This window comes from Amyelois transitella, chromosome 20, assembly GCF_032362555.1.
Source record: "Amyelois transitella isolate CPQ chromosome 20, ilAmyTran1.1, whole genome shotgun sequence".
Taxonomy (NCBI): Eukaryota; Metazoa; Arthropoda; class Insecta; order Lepidoptera; family Pyralidae; genus Amyelois; species Amyelois transitella.
In genome coordinates, this window is record NC_083523.1 from 4877289 (window position 1) to 4897388 (window position 20100).

At 32.7% G+C, this 20100-nt stretch overlaps 1 protein-coding gene across 2 annotated transcripts; it reads right to left on the minus strand.

Moving 5' to 3' along the window:
• Positions 1 to 1187: 1187 nt before the first annotated feature.
• Positions 1188 to 19890, minus strand: LOC106131645 (endochitinase). 2 transcript variants are annotated; one of them, XM_013330806.2, is made up of 11 exons: positions 19852 to 19890; positions 13059 to 13120; positions 11286 to 11455; positions 9268 to 9433; positions 6622 to 6844; positions 6063 to 6186; positions 5317 to 5514; positions 3743 to 4039; positions 2357 to 2614; positions 1963 to 2037; positions 1188 to 1884 (listed from the first exon to the last, which is right to left on the minus strand). In XM_013330806.2, exons 2-11 carry the CDS (start codon positions 13111 to 13113, stop codon positions 1762 to 1764), a joined length of 1689 nt encoding a protein of 562 aa, XP_013186260.2. In that variant the 5' UTR covers positions 13114 to 13120; positions 19852 to 19890; the 3' UTR covers positions 1188 to 1761. The 2 variants fall into 2 exon arrangements, with proteins under 2 accessions (XP_013186260.2, XP_060805956.1); XM_060949973.1 differs by lacking the exons at positions 11286 to 11455; positions 13059 to 13120; positions 19852 to 19890 and adding an exon at positions 10136 to 10193 and having other exon boundaries at positions 1189 to 1884.
• Between the last annotated feature and the right edge of the window lie 210 nt (positions 19891 to 20100).

Below are 20100 nucleotides of genomic sequence, written 5' to 3' on the forward strand. Positions count from 1 at the left end.
AGCTAGAGAACATTCTTCGGAATAAAGGAGCGAACAAAATTACTTAAAGATAAGTATCTACTTAAGAATCCACATTTTTAGAAATTCAATGGCATTCTTAAAATTCTCATAAAACTTCTTCAAACGATGTTCAAATCTGCATGAAAGATAATAAAAAGTAAGTAAAATTCGGTTGCAATAAAAATACAGACATTTTTATGTGTAGAGATAAGCACAGCTGTTCATAAAAGGGAATATAAAAATAAAAATGAGGGTGTTTCCACGCCATCTCCATACCAATCTATGAAAATTGCTAGTGGTCGCGACAGGTACTTATGCCTTTTAACCATTATTTACGCATTTGTTACCATTATAACATATAAGAATAAATATTTCTACACGACAAATCTTTATTTTTAAAGTTACTTGTCTCAAAACAACAATCAGCCAACGGCCCACATGAAACTCTTATCTTGTTTCTTGGGTCTAAAAGACAAAAAATAGCATCATCCAGAATCGCAGACAAATATCTATGTTGCACCATATATGTATAATAGTATTCGCCCGCGGCTCCGCCCGCGTGTAAAATACTCTCTGTACTTCTCCGTTATCTATACTACATACAAGCAAACAAACACACTTTCGCATTCAACGAATAATTAAACCTTAACAAGATATAGATAAAATAATTTGTGGTACAACCTGTTCCATAGGTCATCCAGCAAACGTAGCTTGCGGGCCCTGTAACTATTGGCTCTGTATATTCCGAAGGGTAAAAACATACTCGTAATTTGTGTGTTTGTCACCAAAAAGGATTATAGGACATTTCTGTCAAAAAGGTTTAGTTAAACTATGTGAGTCTCAACATTGTGAATGTTACTCTTCAACGGTACGTGGAATGAAAATAAATCACAAATATCAAATAAATTCAGTAGCTACTCCAGGAATCCTAATACATACAAATAAAAGAAGAATTCAGGTAAAGCCTTTATGAGATTTGCCTAGATTTGGGCTTTCTCTGTTGAATATTATATGTATCTTGTACAGAATTTGATACAGTAAACCCCTTGAACGATTACTTATATTATTTTTACATTTTTACGCTAACATAAGTATGTGGAAGGTACATCTGCTTCTTGGGATCGTTATTTTTTTCTGAATCCCAAAAAGTACAAGAAAACGAATAAATTTTTTTCAACAGTTTTATTTTTAAATAAATAAATAAATCTATATTTTAACTTACACTTAGAAGACTTAGCGGAATATATCTATATAATTATTTTAATTTCGAAAAATGCTCATAATTTGCTCGAGAACAAATTATATGAAAACTTGATAATTTCGCAAACAGAACTCTGGCCGACTGTTACTAATTAAAATAAGTAAGCAAATTACTTAAACCAGTAATTAAATTCTTAAGTTACAGTCTTGTTCATAACCAATTATTAAATTTAGAGAAACATTACAGGCGGTAAAATAATAACATGAGTATCTTTAAGTACTTATAATTATAAATTCGATACACTAATTGTCAGTTAGTAAATAATATTTACAATAAAAATAATGAAATAAAATCATTCATCATTATAAGAGTAACATTGGCGTATTATGTTTGCTGCAACACAACACGACAATATTAGTTTAACATTTTTAAATTACAAATATCCAATTTTGAGAATACTTAAACCTAACAGAGAAAAAAGGCAGTGTGTAAATCAATACGTAGCGCGAACAACTTTGACAATAAAACTCCTATTCACTTGCGATTAAAGTCTTGCGATTTTATAGTTCACAGTCAAGGCGTTTAGCGTTCTCAGGCCAATCGCACACGTTGAGTTTTACATTGAACACGGTTCCTGGTTGGCACGTGAACTGGACACCTTCTCCGTTGACACACCGCCAGTACTGCAGAAAACAAAATATTAATATTTATGAGGAAAATATAAAAATGGAAATTATTTTGTTAATTAAATGCGTGCTTACCATATCGCATCGTTTCTTATCAGGAATGTAATCGGCGTCGCTTTTACATACGTCCTCGTGTTCGACCTCATTTTCCTGAAAAGTACATTGTTTTTAGGTTATTTTTTGATGCAAACGAAATATTCATAGATGTACACAGATGATGAAGGTATGTAGGAAGGCAGTTGACAAACAGATTAGCGGAGAATGGTTACCAAAGCCTTACAATCAATTTTTTTTTAATTATTTTCCTATTGTATCCTCGTAAAAAATAAGTAAAAATTGCTGTGTGCACCTGAAATAGGTATACTTATATAAGCACAACTTATATTTAATCTTCAAACAATGTACTACTGTATATATTCTGTTTTTGCATTTTACGAATAAATAAATAAATTAATAAAAACGTGATTACCGCTGGAGGTTGTTCCACTTGTTCGGGTTTTTTCGATGGCTTCACTTCTATGTCATTTTCGTCAGAACCACTATCCACTGACTCGAAACTCTGTGTAGTAGTTGTTGTAGCTTTAGTTGTAGTTGGCGCTCTAGTAGTAGTTGGGGCTTTAGTGGTTGTAGTCGCAGCAGCTGTGGTCGGCCTTATTGTAGTAGTAGTGGGTATAGGCTCGCCTTCTGATGGGTCTGACGGCGTAGACGGAGGACGGGCCCATTCAGGCTATGGAGAGAATATGTTTTAATGAGTTGCTATATCAAATTTTACGGATGAATAGTGTTGGGTTTCTTTAAATAAAATATATACCGACACAAATGATAAGAGCATAACAGGATTGTTTTAATGTATTTAAAGCATGTTCGAACTGTGACTACTAGTTCTTAATTAAAAATATATCATAAAAAATGATATCTAGGTACTTATAAAATAAATTCGATACCTACTTATTCTGAGAAATTCATCTTTGCAATTGGTGGATATAAACACATCAATGTATAATTAAATAATTATTTAGCTAATTTGATTAATGAAATAAGTTGAAATTGAGTTTTAAATATTAATTCAACTACATTGGTTTGAATAATAATGTAAAATAGATTCTGTCAAATCATATCAATATCAAATCTCAAAGCTATATTTAGAACTTCGAGCTATTATAGTAATGTAAAAAAACTTATATTGAAGTAGAAATCAAACCCGGGACACTACTGGCCGGCACAGCAGAGGTCATCAAGATAACAAAAGAATAACGACTTTTCCATTTGTTATAGGATTTATCGCCGCACCTCAACAGAGTATAACAGCTTTACCATTTGTCTTTGTTATGTCATACATAACGAAATGTCTTCGTATTTTTTTGTATCAATTATGAAAGCCAGTTTTCGCTTCCACGTGAGAAATAGAATATTCGTTGGTACTTCAAATTACATACAAACCTTGTTAGGTGGATATTTACGTTTCTTTTTCGTACATTCACAAAGCTCTTTCAGATCTGAGGAAATTGCTTGGCAAAGTCTGTCAGGTTTGATAAATATTGCTAAAGTGAATCAGAATCATGAATGAATTTTATACATTACATATAAATGTATCGTATTGTCGCGACGTATTTTCATTTGCTGATATTTTAGTTTTGTTCTATCACAATCTATAGTTAATCTATTAAGTTTGACCACTACACTTCAGATTGGTTGGTCCTCCCTCCCAGGCAGTCGACTAACCTTTTGCCCACTTACTTTATTTTACTACTACGTATAACTGGGACTTCCCTATATTTGTTAGTTCAAACTTCACCAAAACCTAAAATACAGATTCAAAATAATTTCAAAACATGAGAATTGACAAAGTACTTACAGTAGGAGTAGTATTTCCCGATCTAGGGGGAGGAACAGAATACGAGCTCATGTGTTTATGAAGCAGTTTCATTAATGGGTTCTTTTCACCGCAAAGACCCTGGAAATCGTCCATGTCGATAGCCCAAGTCATTGCCCCCAAGTAACCCTTCTCTTTGATCCAGTCCATCTTGATTTCAACACTCTTCGGATCTTCGTAGCCAACCCATTGAGTGCCTTTGTAAGCGTAGGGACATTTGCCGTGGTCATCCCATTTCTTGGTCCAGCCAGACCCCTCTTTGTCTACTTCTGTACAAATCTGGAAATGGACAAATGTAATTTAAAATTTAAACGTTAATGATATAGCAATAAAAAGAATTATTTAGGAGATCTGATATTGTTATAAATATTTAGGTATTTTGAAGCAAAATTTATATTTTATTATTATAAGAAAAGTTATAATTTTATTACATTAGAAGTGACTGTACATTTTCAATATTGCATGTTGCGTGCCTTTTTCAAAAATAATTCAAATACTTAAATATATAACGAAATATTTCTTCATTAACATAACTAATATAACGAAAAATTTGTTGACTCTATTTGAGTATTAAGACCAGGAAAAACCTTTTCTATCAAAATTTTAATGATTCTCTAATGGATTTTTATTCTCTTAAATCGACTTCTAACTCGGATCTTTTATATTTAAAAATCCTTATGTTTGGTTTTCATAAATTATCTATACTAATATTATAAAGCTGAAGAGTTTGTTTGTTTGTTTGAACGCGCTAATCTCAGAAAATACTGTTTCGAACTGAAAAGATCTTTTCGTGTGTAATAGACCATTTATCGAGGAAGGCTTTAGGCTATTTATCATCACGCTGCAACTATTAAGAGCAAATAAATAATGGAAAATGTGAAAAAAACGAGGAAATTATTAATCCATGAGGGCTTCAATGATGCCCAAAATAACTATTCCATGCGGGCGAAGTCGCGGGCACAGCTAGTTAGTTAATATACTACTTTCTTGTATGTAAGGCAACAAATCTTTAACTTAAATTAACTAAAGTAAATAACAAAACCAAAATTTATGGGCCCGGAAAGCGTGATGCATGAATGACATCACATAATAACATCGTCCTCTATTCACTGGCATACGAAGTAATTTCAAAATACACCGAGTTTTAACAAGATTTGTGACTCAAACTATCAACTTTGCTGATTCAATTGTGAAAGTATAGAACGATATTTCTAGATTTATTATATTTGTTGCCCTAACTCTTTTAGTTTTCCATTTGTTTTCTTATTATCTGCTTATTTTTTTTTTATTTTAGGTTTTACTAAAGCATTCAAATGGTTTTTCTCGCTATCATCAATATTGCGATCACATATTTATGTTACAAGTAATTTCTATTTCCAGAGTTTCACAAGTATAAAAATTTTTATATCTAGAGAATTGCGGGAAACCTAATAAACTTGGGTTATTTTCAATTTCACCATTAAGCCATAAGGGATGAAGGTTCCGAGGTTTTGTGTCAATCCATTCTCCACTCTCATACACTAGTTTGATCGAAATAATAATGTAGTCTTATTTACCTCATAATAAGCCCAGAATCCAGTGGCATTCGTGTAAGGAGCAGGATCACCTCCACCTGCCTCTTTGTTGATGTAAGTTCCAAGGTTATAATTGTTGTTCCCAGCAGACAGGGTGAAGGATCTACCGTAGAATGGAATACCCACTACCAGCTTGTTTGATGGACAACCTTTTTCTTCCCAAAGATTAAGTCCGTCATTCTATGATTAATAAAATAAATTTTATAATTATTCAAGAAAAACATAATAAAGTAAGTGATTCAAAAAAATTTTAGGGCTGCACTCTTAGTTAAATTTATAAGATTACATAACATAATGTTAACTCAACATTAAGTGATTTATCATCATTTAAAACTCACTGTCAGTAAAATGTGGTTACTTTATCTTTATTTTTGTTGCATTTATTATCAAAGTTTTAATCAGTTCTAATAATTCCTTTTTTTATCATCATCGATTTCAGTTTAAGCCGAATAGATAATCATTATTATCTATATTATCTATATTATCTATTGGGCTAAAACTCGCTAAAGACAACATGTTGGTCAAACTCAACATTGTACTATGAATACATGAAGAAAAAATTGTGTGGTCGGCCGCCTATTTGACATCGAATGGATATACGAATTATGAATTTAGTTACCTATAGGTACCTACTACATTATAGGTACAGATGAATAAATTGAACACCTCAGGCAAAAGCCTCATCAAAGACTTCGTACCCGTAACTATAAAAACAAACATGTACTTACCACGTTGAGTTTTTCATAAGCCCACTGGTCATGAGGGCGTTTATATAAAGGTGAGTGCACATCAGCGAATCCAGCCCAGTTGCCTCGCAAATCGTATGACATCACATGAATAGCGTCCAATTCCCTGCAATGAAAATATGTTTTTCTTTATTTTCTTATATAGTAAGTAAGACTTGAGAAAGAATGGAGGACAAACCACTTTACTTCCACCGACAACAACGTACAACTAAGAAGTAAGAGTAAAAAATTTAAAGCCAGTCTTTAAATATGCAAACTGTCACTTCATAATGTACAATGTACATAACTAGCCTTCTAACTTTTTTTATTCGTGAAGATGCATGGCCCAGCTTTCAAACTTTACGAGCTTTTAATCTTACAGCTCAGTCTACCTCGTAATAACGGATAATTCAATATAAATAGTATTGTAATACATTGCCTTACCACGATTCATGAATCTCTTTTTCATCTCCAAGCAATTCCGCTAAAAGTTTATTTCGAATCTTGTGAACATTCAGTTTTTCCCATAAGGCATAAAGATAGTGTATGTGGAAAAACTCACTGGCAAAGATCAGGAACGTGATATCCCTCCATCAGCCGGAAGTTTGCGAGTGGCACAGCCGCTGTCAGTTCCCATCCCTTGCCTGCCCTGATGAAGGCCCTCTTCAACTCCTGGACGAGGAAAAGAAACCGGTCCTTATCGGAGAAGGAACCACCACGATCAGCGGCCCCAGGGTACTCCCAATCCAGGTCCAATCCGTCGAAATCGTACTTTTTTAGGAAGTCTGTGCATAAAATTGATAACAATTATTTTTCTCGTCTTAAGTCCTATTTGGAATACTTAGTTTCGAATAAATTTCACAAAAAAAATCGTTTCGTGGTAATGCATGCTACCACGAAACTTTTTTTTCCGTAGATACATTCATTTATAACCCCATCCCTTTTTATTCCCTTTTTTCATTCAACCTGGCATGACTACCAAATGCTACTTTCCCAATTAAACGTGAGTCACAAATTTGAATGAATTCAAAATCTTTCCTAAACATAAACGAATTTGATTTAAAAATAAACAAAAGCTTTCATATGCGCCATATATCAAAATCTAATGTTGTCCGAAAATCCGGTATATTATTAAAGCATAGCGTAGCGTCAACTACATATGGCAATAATTTTCAGACTTAGCGTAAATTTATATACCCAACCCAGTGCCTACTTCATTATCGTTCTAGAAATTATTACCATAAATATAGTGAAGTTGCATTATTTATAAATATTTATAACTAGATCTTCCCACTTGCCACTTATTATAATTATTATAACTGTTTGTTTCTTTGAAGAAACAATATTTGATCTGAGAGTATTGCTTGCATTAAAAATAAATATTTACGTTTCGTATGATTTTCTTTTGATCTTTAAAATAAGTAAGTTATAGTAAGTACGTAAAAAAACTTGCTATAATGCAGAGAACGTAAACAATTTTGCACATCCTTACTTACTCACTGCACTTAGTTACGATCTACATATCTGTCTGACCTTACTACATTTAATCTATAAAAAAGGGTACACTTAAAGATTACTATGAATTACGAAACATGTTTAAATAGTTACTACAAGTTTTAAAACGAAATATGTTTTAATTATATTGAAGTGATCATTCTAAAGATAGACATTATGTTAATCTTCTGTTATTTTGGGACACCCACTACGGTTTTAAACGTGGAGCCACACCCCGACTATGGTCACATAGGTACATTTATGTACATGTTCTCGTACATACACAAACATGCTTGCTGTTATTGTTAAAGTTTCATGGTTTTCTAGTCATAACAATACAGTTAAAACTTATTCTACCACCATAAGGGATTTGGCATATACGACATATGTTAGTACAAAAATGCATAACACTAAGTCACGGTTTATTATTATTATTTATTTAGATTATCATACAATTTTTGTTAAACCCTCATTGCTCAAAGTAAAATACACATTTACTGAATATTTTAAGTTCATTAAAGTTACAAATTCCTTAATAATGCTCATCAACTATTAATGTAATACGCACAAAATAAGAGCTTGGGTTGGGATAGCCTAGCGGAAAATACTCCATTACCATTTGGGGTCCGAGCCAAAAAGTCATCTTAAGACCTTTTGCTAAGTAGTAAGACACATCAGCACTTTATCTTAAGATGGGACCCGTGTTAGTTTTATCTAGGCATTTTGTCGCTTTGTGACGTAAATGTTGTTCGCGCTTTTCTTTTTTCTATTGCCAACATTACGGAAAAAATTATGGTTGCCACCGTAACAACATGGGCCACCCGGCACTATTTTTCTGTAGATACTTTTTTATTGCGTAAACAAAAGAGATATCAAGATTCATACAGTAAATACATAATTATATAATACAGGTTACGTGATAATTGCGATACAATTAAAAAACATTGCATTAATTTAATTATGGGATAGGAATGTATGCTTCTTGATATTTCCTCATACACATTTCAAATTTTTCACGCTTGTTTTTTTTTTTAAGAAAAGGATTTGTATCCATCTTGTACATAAATTCCTTTATGATACTCGTATATTTTTTTTAATTTTTGTCTTGCAGATCATAACACTCACACAGTAATGGATTATTTATATCGTGATAAGATTATTACAACTACGATAACTATAGTAACATTATAATTGAGATACGCAAAGATCTATAGTGACTTTTATCTCCAGGATTTAAAGTGAAATTGGTTAAGAACCTACTTACATAGTTAAATCGTTGCACACATACGTAACAAACTTTTTTGTTATTAGATTAAAATCATATTCCGATTGATTATAATTGATAGTGATAACTAAGTTGCTTTATGTTGTTTATGTATGAACGTGTGACCAAGATCTAATATGGGTCAGGTGCTACTGCGGGAAGCATGGCATGCGCTACACTGTTTTTATCGCGCGATAAACTATCGCTATTTCCATTTTAATTATGAAGTGAAACGAGAGGGCGATATTTTATCGCTCGATAGAAACAGCCCCCGCTTGCCATGCTAGCCTCTCTGCAGAGGTTCCGAATGCTAGACGGAAATCACTTTGTGTAAAAACTTAATTTACCTAATCGTAGATCGTGGTCACAGGGCTCTTCTACAGAGAAGTGAGGACGCAACAGTAGAGGATGATAAAACACCATGTCTGAAAACTGAAGTGTGTCTCTTACCAACAACGCTCCTAACGAAGGCCATTCTTGAGCTCTTCTGCGCCACCATGTGGGAATACTTGGAACCTCCTTCCGCCCAGCCTCCCACGGCTACCATGAACTTGACGCTAGGGTGCGAAGACCGCAGAGAGGTAAAGTTGCGGAAACCGTTTTTGTCCACGTCCAGCTGTGACAATGCCAAAAAAACTATTAGATATGTAATAATTGGTAGGTATTTATATTAACTGTAACCTATTTCGACTAAAATGTAGCATTATCTCATTCACTTATAGCTGTTGCTCTTCAAATACCGGGTATTTTTACTTAAGTAGATACATATTAGACTTGTATGTTAAAGTTTTATATTACACTGAAAGTACTTAACGCTAACCGCTTACTTATGACCTCACAGATGTTACTACTTAAATTGATAAAAAATATTTTGTCACGGTGCCTTAAAAAATTGTTCTCTTTTGTCCATCCGTTACGATTTTTTTGTACAAAAAGTTATACATAGTTAGAAGCCGATGTGTCAATTCGTTTTCATTGCCATAATAAATAAATTATATATTTTCAGTGACAAATATCGGTCATATTTTACATGCGGGCAAATTACATAGTATGCCCCTTACAAACACATTAAGCTGTCACACACATATTGATATGTAAATATTAACACGAATATATTTGTTTTGATGCCCCCGTTATAACTCGTGCAAAATACTTGTTCCAAAGTAAGCTATGTTAACAATGTCATATGAATGCACATAAAATTATTTGCTTTATGGAAATCTGTCCGAATATGCTTTTAAGCGTTTGTTTTCAATTCATGGTAAGCTGTAACCGCAATTTGAAAGCTTTTACAAGTTCCATTCATTTATTTAACGACCTTCGTTTGTTTTATTGTATTGCTAATTTGTTGCACGAGAAAGAACACTTAGTTTGAAACACGTAAAATTAAAAAAATAAAGACGGACTTATTGATAATGGATTTAATTAAATTATTTTATTATGACGATGCAGACAGTTATCTTTTTAATCAAAAGATAAATTGAAATATGTATCTACTTTGAAAAAAAACTACCTAATTGTTATTTTATAGAAGCTGCATAACTTCATTTAAACTGAGTCATTACTTAGATTAACCTACTTAAAAATTTAAGTACATGAAATTTCAGCGTCACACATCAAATTACATAAGATTAATTTTAAACTATTAAAATTAAAAAATAAATTAATTAATTAATGTGGATGAAGCGTAAAACGGAAAGATGTAGTCACGGTGTTGTTATAAATTTATATTTTTTTTTATTGATAAGTAAATACAAAGAAACGAAATAAATAAAAACGGTAAAATTCCGTCTGTCATGAACCGAAAACTTTTTTTAAGATACTACTGATTCGGAAGTGGATAGATCCGGGAAGTAAATAAATCTTTACGTGCAACATGCATTCGGTTCGATAACGCAATACATTCAATCGATTTTATCTGCTCACAGCAATGATATAATTATATTCGTATAAATATCTATCACACTTCAAGCAGCCGACCGAACAATTTTTTGCCGAATCTATAACACATTAGGCACGTGAAGCACCGACATTAGCTTTTGTAGGCCACATTAATACATACTGCCGTATATATCTACGATGGAAATACTTTTCTATATAGCCCATTGTATTAACCAGCCTGGCCTTGAGTTAGGAACGTAATATATGTATGTATGTTATTATAGGCATTCTCTAACTCGTAGAAAGAACAACTAAGCAGGTATGGAAAATGTAAAAAGTTGTTGAGGAATGAGAGCGAAAGATTTACTTGATACACAGCTGTCAAAATAGACTTCATATTTTTTTTCGTTACCTTTTCCACCTGTGTACTCGGGGACGGAACAGTTTATAAATTTTTTCCGATATTTTCTGTCATTGTCATCTCACAAAACACTCTTTTCCTGCTCATGCTTTCATCTATCTCTTACTCGGTCTTTCCCTATATCTAACACCTTCAAAGCAGATATGATAAGAAACATAACGCTCACCTCAGGATCAATGACAAGTACTTCGTTGCCCTTTTCAGTGACGCCGATAAAAGAGTAAATGATATGAGTGCACAGGTCCACCGGTATATCCTCGATTCCATACCGACCCACGCCGGGCCGGTACACCGCCCAGTTGCTGAAGTAACATACTATGCGCGCTCTGCTGTCCGCTGAAAATAACGAGTTTTAATTGACTTTATTTACTGTTTTGGACAAATTAAACGGATTAAACAAACCTAAGTTGAGTTTAAGAGTAAAAACATTCATACAACCGGTCAATCTACCAGGGCCTTAGGTTATATTCACTTATAACTCTAGAAATAAGATTTTTGCTTTCACGTTTCACTAAAGCAATTCAATGGCTGATAATGCCTGTCGGGATGATGAGTCAGTATTAAAAAAGAGAAAAGAACTGGTGAATTCCATTCAGAGCAAAAGCACTATTCCTCTGGGATTTGCCATAAATGACAACCGGGCAAACTATAGAAACCGAAATAAAAATTTTGACCTATTATTTAATAGGTCAAAATTTTTATATAATACTGACTTTATAAGTTTACGATACAAGATACAGCTGAAAAAAGTTAAATCGATCTAAGTGGACTAACGGAGTGAGGGAGCGGTTTGAGAATTTTCCTTCTTTGTTTAGGATTCTACTCGTGTCCAGACTGGACCACGATATTTACGACTTGGGTTATTTATTCCTTTAAAAATATCCTTCGTATTTATTTTGACTCAATAAGGAAAATGTGGGTAATATTAACGTGAAAAATATTCTTATTGCATACTTGGCTCTTACGCCGAGTTTCGCTATCGTAGAAATTATCAGAAATAACTATAAAATCAGCCTAGAAGTTGTCTTTCAGGAAATAGAGTTTGCATTGAAACATGGCAATAATTTGTATGTACGTCGTTAAAATTTTAAGATAAGGTTACTTTAATTTTCACAAAGTGTAGTTAACTAAATCAAGCCCTAATTTTTTTATAATTAATTATTTGCTAATGATACATTCATAGCTAAACAATTATGTAATAATCATTTAATTTGTTGCGTTATATTATAAATAAAAAACATAGAACAATTCTTGGTCGGCATTGATTACGCATTACTGGGATTGTGGCTATCGGCTGTGAGTGGCATGTAATCAAGTAAAAGAAATTAATCATCAGTCTACTCACTTCCACAAGGAGTTACTCAAGTGTAAGGAATTAAATCATAAATCCGTACTTTACACGTAACCAATAAAACAATGTGTTACTTGACTTTGTACGAGTATGAACATATCAAGATAGTGGTTTGTATAACAGTAATAGGTAGGTAGGTTTATTCGACATTTTAAACTATACATTTTAAAAGAACAGTAAAAAATATAATAAGTAGAGAAAAATTACCACATTCTTATGCTATCTTCAGTATTACAGTACCTATGTGATTGAAATTTTGCTATATTCTTTAAGCCATCTTTTACAACAAAAACATGGGAGTGGTGCTATTCAAATGAAGGTGAAAGAGTTTTATGTTCTATGACATTTTTTCTGTATCAAATGAGCCGTATATAAGAACCGCTCAGTCGAAATTTAAGGTACACAAACTAACGACCTTCTAACAAATATCTTGGTACTGTAACTCTTGATGATGAATTCTCCTTGTTATGATTTAAATAAAGAATGGGTATTAAAAAAAGCTTTAGAAAAAAGTGAAACATTGAAATCAAATAACAGTCCAGAAGTGTGTATGTTTTTTTTTTTTAATTTGATAATTATGAAACGTACATTGAACGGCGGTGGCGGTGAGCAGGACGGCCAACGTCGCAAGTATGGCTCGCATGGTGGATCTGCAAAGAATAATAAACAGTTACCTCGCTGCAACAACTCATGCGCTTCCTATTGTGGATTTTACGAGTATGACCGTTTTGAAACCTTCGAATGTATCCTTCAAAAAACACAGATTTGTAATTTAAGTATTGGCAGGTATTACTGACTAGACAAAGCCAACAATAAGGCTCGAAGACGAACTATAGCTGAAACCCATTTTATATACGTAATTAAATATCTAAATTTGTCTAATATCAAAATAGACAGAACCATAAGACTCGAATTGTACGTTTAGATTTAGGTTTACAGAAGTGTTGCTTGCTTGCCTACAAACAAACCATGTTTATTACTTAGAAACGGGTCTAAACCCAATAAAATTTTCTAGGAAATAAGTACTTCAGAAATAAGGTATATAGTGTACGTTTACAAAACCGTGACAGATAAGTCAAAGGGCGGGAAAAATAGTTCGCAACTAAAAAATGCTCTTTGGCATTTGAGGGAGCTGAGGTCAAGAGTTCTGCCGACTCCGATATATGTAAACAATACCACTTTGAGTACTGCTTCAGGTAAGTGTCATCTGATCATAGTAAATATAAGATAAGTTAGATAATCGAAATCGAATGAAGTGCCGTGCCGAATTCAACATAAATGCATAAATCATTAATCATAAAGACGATTCAGAAGTACAAAAAAAAATTGGACCACTCCATCTCTTTCCCCTGAATATCTGCGCGACTAAGGGATAGGTTTAAAAACGAGATTCTTATTTAAGGCGATGAGAAAGCTGTCACTATTTGAATCTTAACTCTATCATTATGCCAAACAGCTGAACGTGGCTAAGAGAAGATTTAAATAGTGACGTGTTGCTGCATCATCGATTAAAAGAAGAATCTCAAGTTTATTAGCATATTTATGAGTTAATTAATTTCACAAATTACAATTTGATTAAACTTCGCGATTACGATTTAACTTTGGGAAGTTAAGTTTGCCGTCAATTAAGATGGTATACTTACTTAATTTCAAAGCTACATAGCCTGTACTTTCTATTTATTTAAATCCTTATAGCTAACAAAATTTTTAACTAAATTAAAAGTGAACTTTATGAATTATTCATATCTTTGTCTCTCATGGCTAAAAAACTGAGGTTATTGAACTCAAACACTTTGTTTATAAATTTTAAATAAATTATATAAATCAGACAATAAAAAAGCGTTTTTTTTTCTTATACTGAAAATTCTATGAGAGCTAGCCCTGAACAAAACTATTTAAGAAAAGCTATTTATTGACGATCGATGAAATTAACTCGGTAAAGGCATCCACGTGCATATGTATGTTTAAACTGATTGTTCAATAATTGATCTGTAACAGCATGCGACGTTCGACGTTCGACGTTCGACAAGTAACGGATTTCATCTTAACGGTATGCAGACTCCAGTGACCCGGTGGCCGAGAGACGAGAGAATGCCATTGTCAACACACGAATACAATGGAACATCTGTTATTGTCGATCTTTTAATGTTAATAGATAAGATTGTTGCGATGCATTTGTTAGATGCAGATGGCAATAGTCTAACAAAAACATCCCAACTAACAATTCCAATTGCCAAAGTGAATATGTTTGCTTGTCTGTTACCTCTTTACAGCTAAACCACTCAACCTATCTCAATGAAATTTTGCATACTTGTGAATAAAAAAAAAGACAAGTGAACTTTTCACATTCGCGGAGCCGCGGCTGAAAGCTAGTAGTGCCACTTTTCTGGCGAATTGGGGAGAGACTACATCTTTCCATTTGCAACAATCCCTACACTCTTTACTAAACGAAAAAAGCATCATTTCCAGCTCGTCACTTAAGATTTCATAGACCTTTCACCAGGACGTTCCTGGATTGATCAAGTTCATCTTGGTCTGCCCCTTACAATGTTCCTATTTACTAATGCCTTGTCTAAAGTCTTGTAAATAATTCTAACTCTTAAGTCGTCTCATTATTGGAGGATCTCGGTTGCTCTCTGATAAGGAGCGCCTGACGTCCTTAAGACTACAAAGTCGATAATAAAAGTCAATATATGAAAAGAAAACCACAGAATAATGAAATATATAAAATTCTGCAGTTTGCCATATATGTTCACTAAGAAAGTATTTTCACAAGCACGCAAATCAAGCTATATTTAAATTTAATTATAAATTAATTATGAAACGGCCATTTTACGAATTTCATCAATCTCAGAAAGATAATAATTCCAACCGGTTTGACATCTGCAGGGAGCAAAATATTGCCGATTCAAAATCAGCAATTCAAATTAATAATCAAAATCAAACTTATTTTATACAAACATTTGTTGCATACTAAAATTTGAATTTCATTTTCATCGAACCGTAGTAAATTATTAGATCAACGAACTCAAAAAGGTACTCATTAATTTTAATTTCTACTGTATTCCGAACTTTTTTAACGGTAAAGAAAAACAATTGTCTGTTTACAATTATTAATCATGTCTGTTAATGATCCCTAAAATATAGTAAGGACTTTCGTAGTCCCTTCAATTGGTATTCGGGAAGAGTCGTTCAATTACTAAGACGCAATGAACTGTGACAGGCTTTTGGAGAACCCTAAATACCACGCCGACTCGTTAGCAACCATAAAACACATCTCCATTGCTATATGATATGTGGGAAAACGTCGATATGAAGATATATAACTGATAGATGTGGCAAAGACGGTCACGTTAGAACGGACGGCTTGAGAAAATTTGGACGGAAATAATAATCGACTAAATTCCTCTTCTAGGCGATGGGCTAGCAACCTGTCCCTATTGGAATTCTATCATGTACCTATACAGCTTAACATGGCCTTTCAGTCTGTTCAAGAGTACTGGCTCTGTCTACCTCGCAAGGGATATAGACGTGACTATATGTATTTGTATGTATGAATTTATTTTATTCCATTGATACAATTAGAATTATGAGACGTGACACTTTTTTATTAACAAAAAAATATTTTGGTGTGCGCTAAGATATCCTAATAGCCTAAGATATTGCCAAATTTTATAAAAATCGTTTTTTTTAAATAAGCTTTTTTAACAGAAAAACAAAGGAAGTATTGAATCATCAATTAAGTGCTATATCTATGATGACTGGGTATGCGAAAGCGCGAATTTATGAAAAATCATCAATCAAGCTCTCGCGTCGATTTCTCGCACATTCGTAGAATGCGATATTTTATAGTTTTATACGTTTATTATAAACAGACGAGGCCATTTAGACGTTTTCAAATATTCAGAAAAATATGGGCGATTAAGCATTTAAAATGCCGCTCGTACGTTTTTGGACGTTTGTGGTTTTAAAAACGAAATGGTTTTTGCTGATGCTCGTTTTAGTTAGAAGTTTTAAAGGTTTTTTTTTAAATAGTAGACTATAAATTTACCGGAAATTTGTCCAAAATTTGGCCGAATGAAACGATCAAAGTTTTTCTGTATCTAAATAACTTTTATCTGTAAAATTACGTTTTCAACCTAGCTACTCTTAGAAAAGTACAGCGGTTAAAAAGCATTAAAGTAGGTATTACATACCTTATGTCAAAATCAAACTGCCTGACAAAAATCGAAAGCCCAAAGCATAGTGGCGAAGAGTCCAGCGTAACAGGCATAAAATAAAACAATAGTAATAAGGTAATACTTGCGTTCACATTTTGTAAACCTCGAACACAATATATTATATATTATGTAAACCTCTCTTGCCACGGGTGGGTGACCTGGAGGCCTGAAATACAGGTCTAACCTAGTTTAGGCTCCAGTCCACCTCCCAATATAAATTTAATTTTATATATTGGTATGTTGTGGAAAATAAATCTTTTTTTCATTCATTTCATTTCATTTTCAATAGGCACGAATATAGGAAAATCCAACCCTTTTAAGGAATTTAAATACAGATATTATAATCAGTCCATCTTCACGATTCGACTTAGAAACAATGCGATCGTTCACCTCAGAGATATTTATTGCGAAACAATAATATAATTGATAAATGTCAATAACATGAACACAATTCCGTGGCACTGCGTACGCGCCATGCATACTACGGTCGCGGAGCACCGCAGTTTTAGAATACTAAGCGAGTTCACTGTTCCTTGGCAGTTAAGTATAGGACACACTGATAAGTTAAATTAAGAATAGCAGACGAGTATTCATGAAGAAATGAACAAAGTGAAAAATGTTTGAAGGGATTGGGGCAAATGAAGTGATGAAGCCTTCCACTCCGGAAAGTTTTTTTTATTTACTTCTTATATAGTTACGAGTATATGAATATTTTTTTTAAATTCAGAGGCATTAGTCATTTGCTAAGAAGAGTTTGTTAGCAGTTTACCAACGCAACTTTTTAAGTTTATTGCCATTAAAAATATAAAATAAATAATTTATCAGACACCTTGTACAACGAAACGTTGAACTTAACATAAGTTATTGAAAATGTAAGTGGTACCAACTCATTTGAACTTACTTGTCAGTGTAACTTCAGCCTGAAAGTAAAACCTTTCGTTCAATATTATATCACGAGAAATCGCATTACACACCTAAAGGGGACATAATAAGGTATAGCTGTAAAGTACAGGATCCTTTTGTAAATACAGTTTATTATGATAGGGATATATTTTTAACTGTAAGTATAATAGTTTTGAGTCGTATGAGCATATATAACAGTATACACTAATAAAATATTTATGAACCTATATATTTATGTAAGGAGAAAATCTGATAAGGATATTCCATAGCAAATACTAAGAACAATAAATACTCGTACTTAAAATGTTGTGGAGAAGTCAGAAATAAACAAATATACAGTTCGGTTTTATATTTTTAAAATTAAATAGGATTGTTAGGATTACAAAGTCTTTTTAAGACTGTTGGCTCTGTCTACCCCGCAAGGGATATCGGACGCAACGCTTTTTGATTAAATTTTTTCTCTTCTCGTCATAATCTAGCTTCTTTTACGCTCAAACTTTCTTTAAAAAAGATAGTGTATCGAAACTAAAACAATAATACCTTAATACTTAACAAATATTTTCTTATGTACTATATAAAAACGCGATAGCTGTAGATGACTGAAACGATTGATTACTAAGTATATCGTACACGCAACTTAATTTCTTGAATGAACGTAACGTTAACGTAACCGATAACTCACAGTTAATGAGGTAAACAAACGATTGCAATCACTGTGACTGAAATATATTGAAAAAAAAGTCTTAACTTGTTGTTTCGATGAAAATGTAACATCATTAATTGAACTACAAAGTTTCTTAATTTTGTTTTATGTTGCGACGTTAAGCACGAATTTTTTATATTTTGTACTAAAATGGATAAATCATAAGTCTATTTAATAAAGAAGTGAGATTCCAGACACATGCCAATCAGAAAACTTTGTAAACTTGACCTGAATGATGAAACCGGGACGTCGTAAAAATGCACGCAACCCACTGCTCCCAAAAAAATGCAAATAATCGATTTTTACACGTTTTAATTCACCCGATACACAAATGAAAGGTTTATTTACCAAATCTCTCAATACTGAGATTCTATAAATAGATCACCGGTTTTAAATTGTATTATGAATATTTGAAAGTTAACAGAATAGAACTAATTTTGAATAAATAAACACTTGACACTTTCACCTGGACTTGAAATGAAGTTCAGAGGGAAATGGCGGCCTTGAACGTTCACACATGTTTATGTAAACAAAATTTGCAAACCGGTTCCATGCGGTTCCAGGCACGACGAGGAAAGTTAAAAAGTTTTAAAATACATACAAAATAATGTTCACTCTGGTTTACTGCAAACATTTGATTCTTTTAGCTTATCGTAGAACTAAGTTTACAAAGTAATAAGCAAAATAAAATAAAGACTGGCGCGCTACTTAAATGCAATAACTTATTTTTTTAACGAGGCTTATGGTCAAGCCACTTCAGTTAATATTTTGTGTTGTGTCGGCTGCATTCGCGAAGACTTAAATCGGAAAAATAAATAATTACCAATAATAGAAATGTTAACATAAAAAAAATATTAGTACTTGTTACTTTTATGCTTTTTATTTAATTTTATATTTTGAAATTAATTTAAATGGAGATCTTATTAATCATGATCACAACATTTATAAATGGCTTATATTCTTATTTCTTATTTAAAGGCAATGTGTTGATACTAAGTAATGGTCTTACCCTATCACGTTGCTATAAATTCGAAACACTTAACAAACGTACCAATGTTGGCATTCAAACTTGCTTATAAGATTCTGCCATTTATTTGCGAAACTTTTATATTACGAAAAATACGAAAAAAAAGTATGAAACGGTGAGTAAATACAAAATACGTGTCATACTGTGTTTTAAAAGCAGCACCTTAATTGTTTTATTTTTCATCAATTTTCACAATAATATTATTGTCCTCCCATCGAGGAGATCGTTAATTGCTACTTGAGTATTTTAGGTCGATAATGCGTATGCTTTAATGATTCAAAAATTATGTTAATTTGTATTTAATTAATAAACAATTTTAAAAGATTTTTACCCAAAATTTGACTTATACATTTTATTTAATTCATTATAAAATATTCACAATAAAATTTGTAAATATTCGTTATGTGCTGAACAGACAAATGTTTTTAAATCTGTTATGATAATATTAAAATTATTTTTTTTTGATACATTTTTGTATAAAATTTAAGTATCACATTTGCAAAGTGCGTAAAAAAGTGCGATACTCACATATGTACGCGTGCGTGGTGCGTTCCGTGCGATTGTGTCGCGGCGGCCGCTGCAATGCGGTTTTATGCGCGCGCGCATCCACAGCCATATTCACAGGGTGTGCTGTTATAGCTGGGGCTCTCGTGTGATGTTATTCTACTTTACAAACATATAAAAAAATAAGTCATATACTTAAATATTTAAACTAATATATAATATAGTTCCCTCAACAAAAGTTTATTGAATACTTTTAAATTTAAAAGAAACAAA

What these genes read in the sequence shown, in the direction of transcription:
- LOC106131645 (XM_013330806.2), bottom strand. Translation starts at nt 13,113, where the DNA reads ATGCGAGCCATACTTGCGACGTTGGCCGTCCTGCTCACCGCCACCGCC. An exon ending in CACCGCCACCGCCGTTCAAT is followed by an intron (nt 11,456 to 13,058) that starts GTACGTTTCATA and finishes CGTTATTTTCAG; the next exon opens with CGGACAGCAGAGCGCGCATA. An exon ending in TACTTGTCATTGATCCTGAG is followed by an intron (nt 9,434 to 11,285) that starts GTGAGCGTTATG and finishes GCATTGTCACAG; the next exon opens with CTGGACGTGGACAAAAACGG.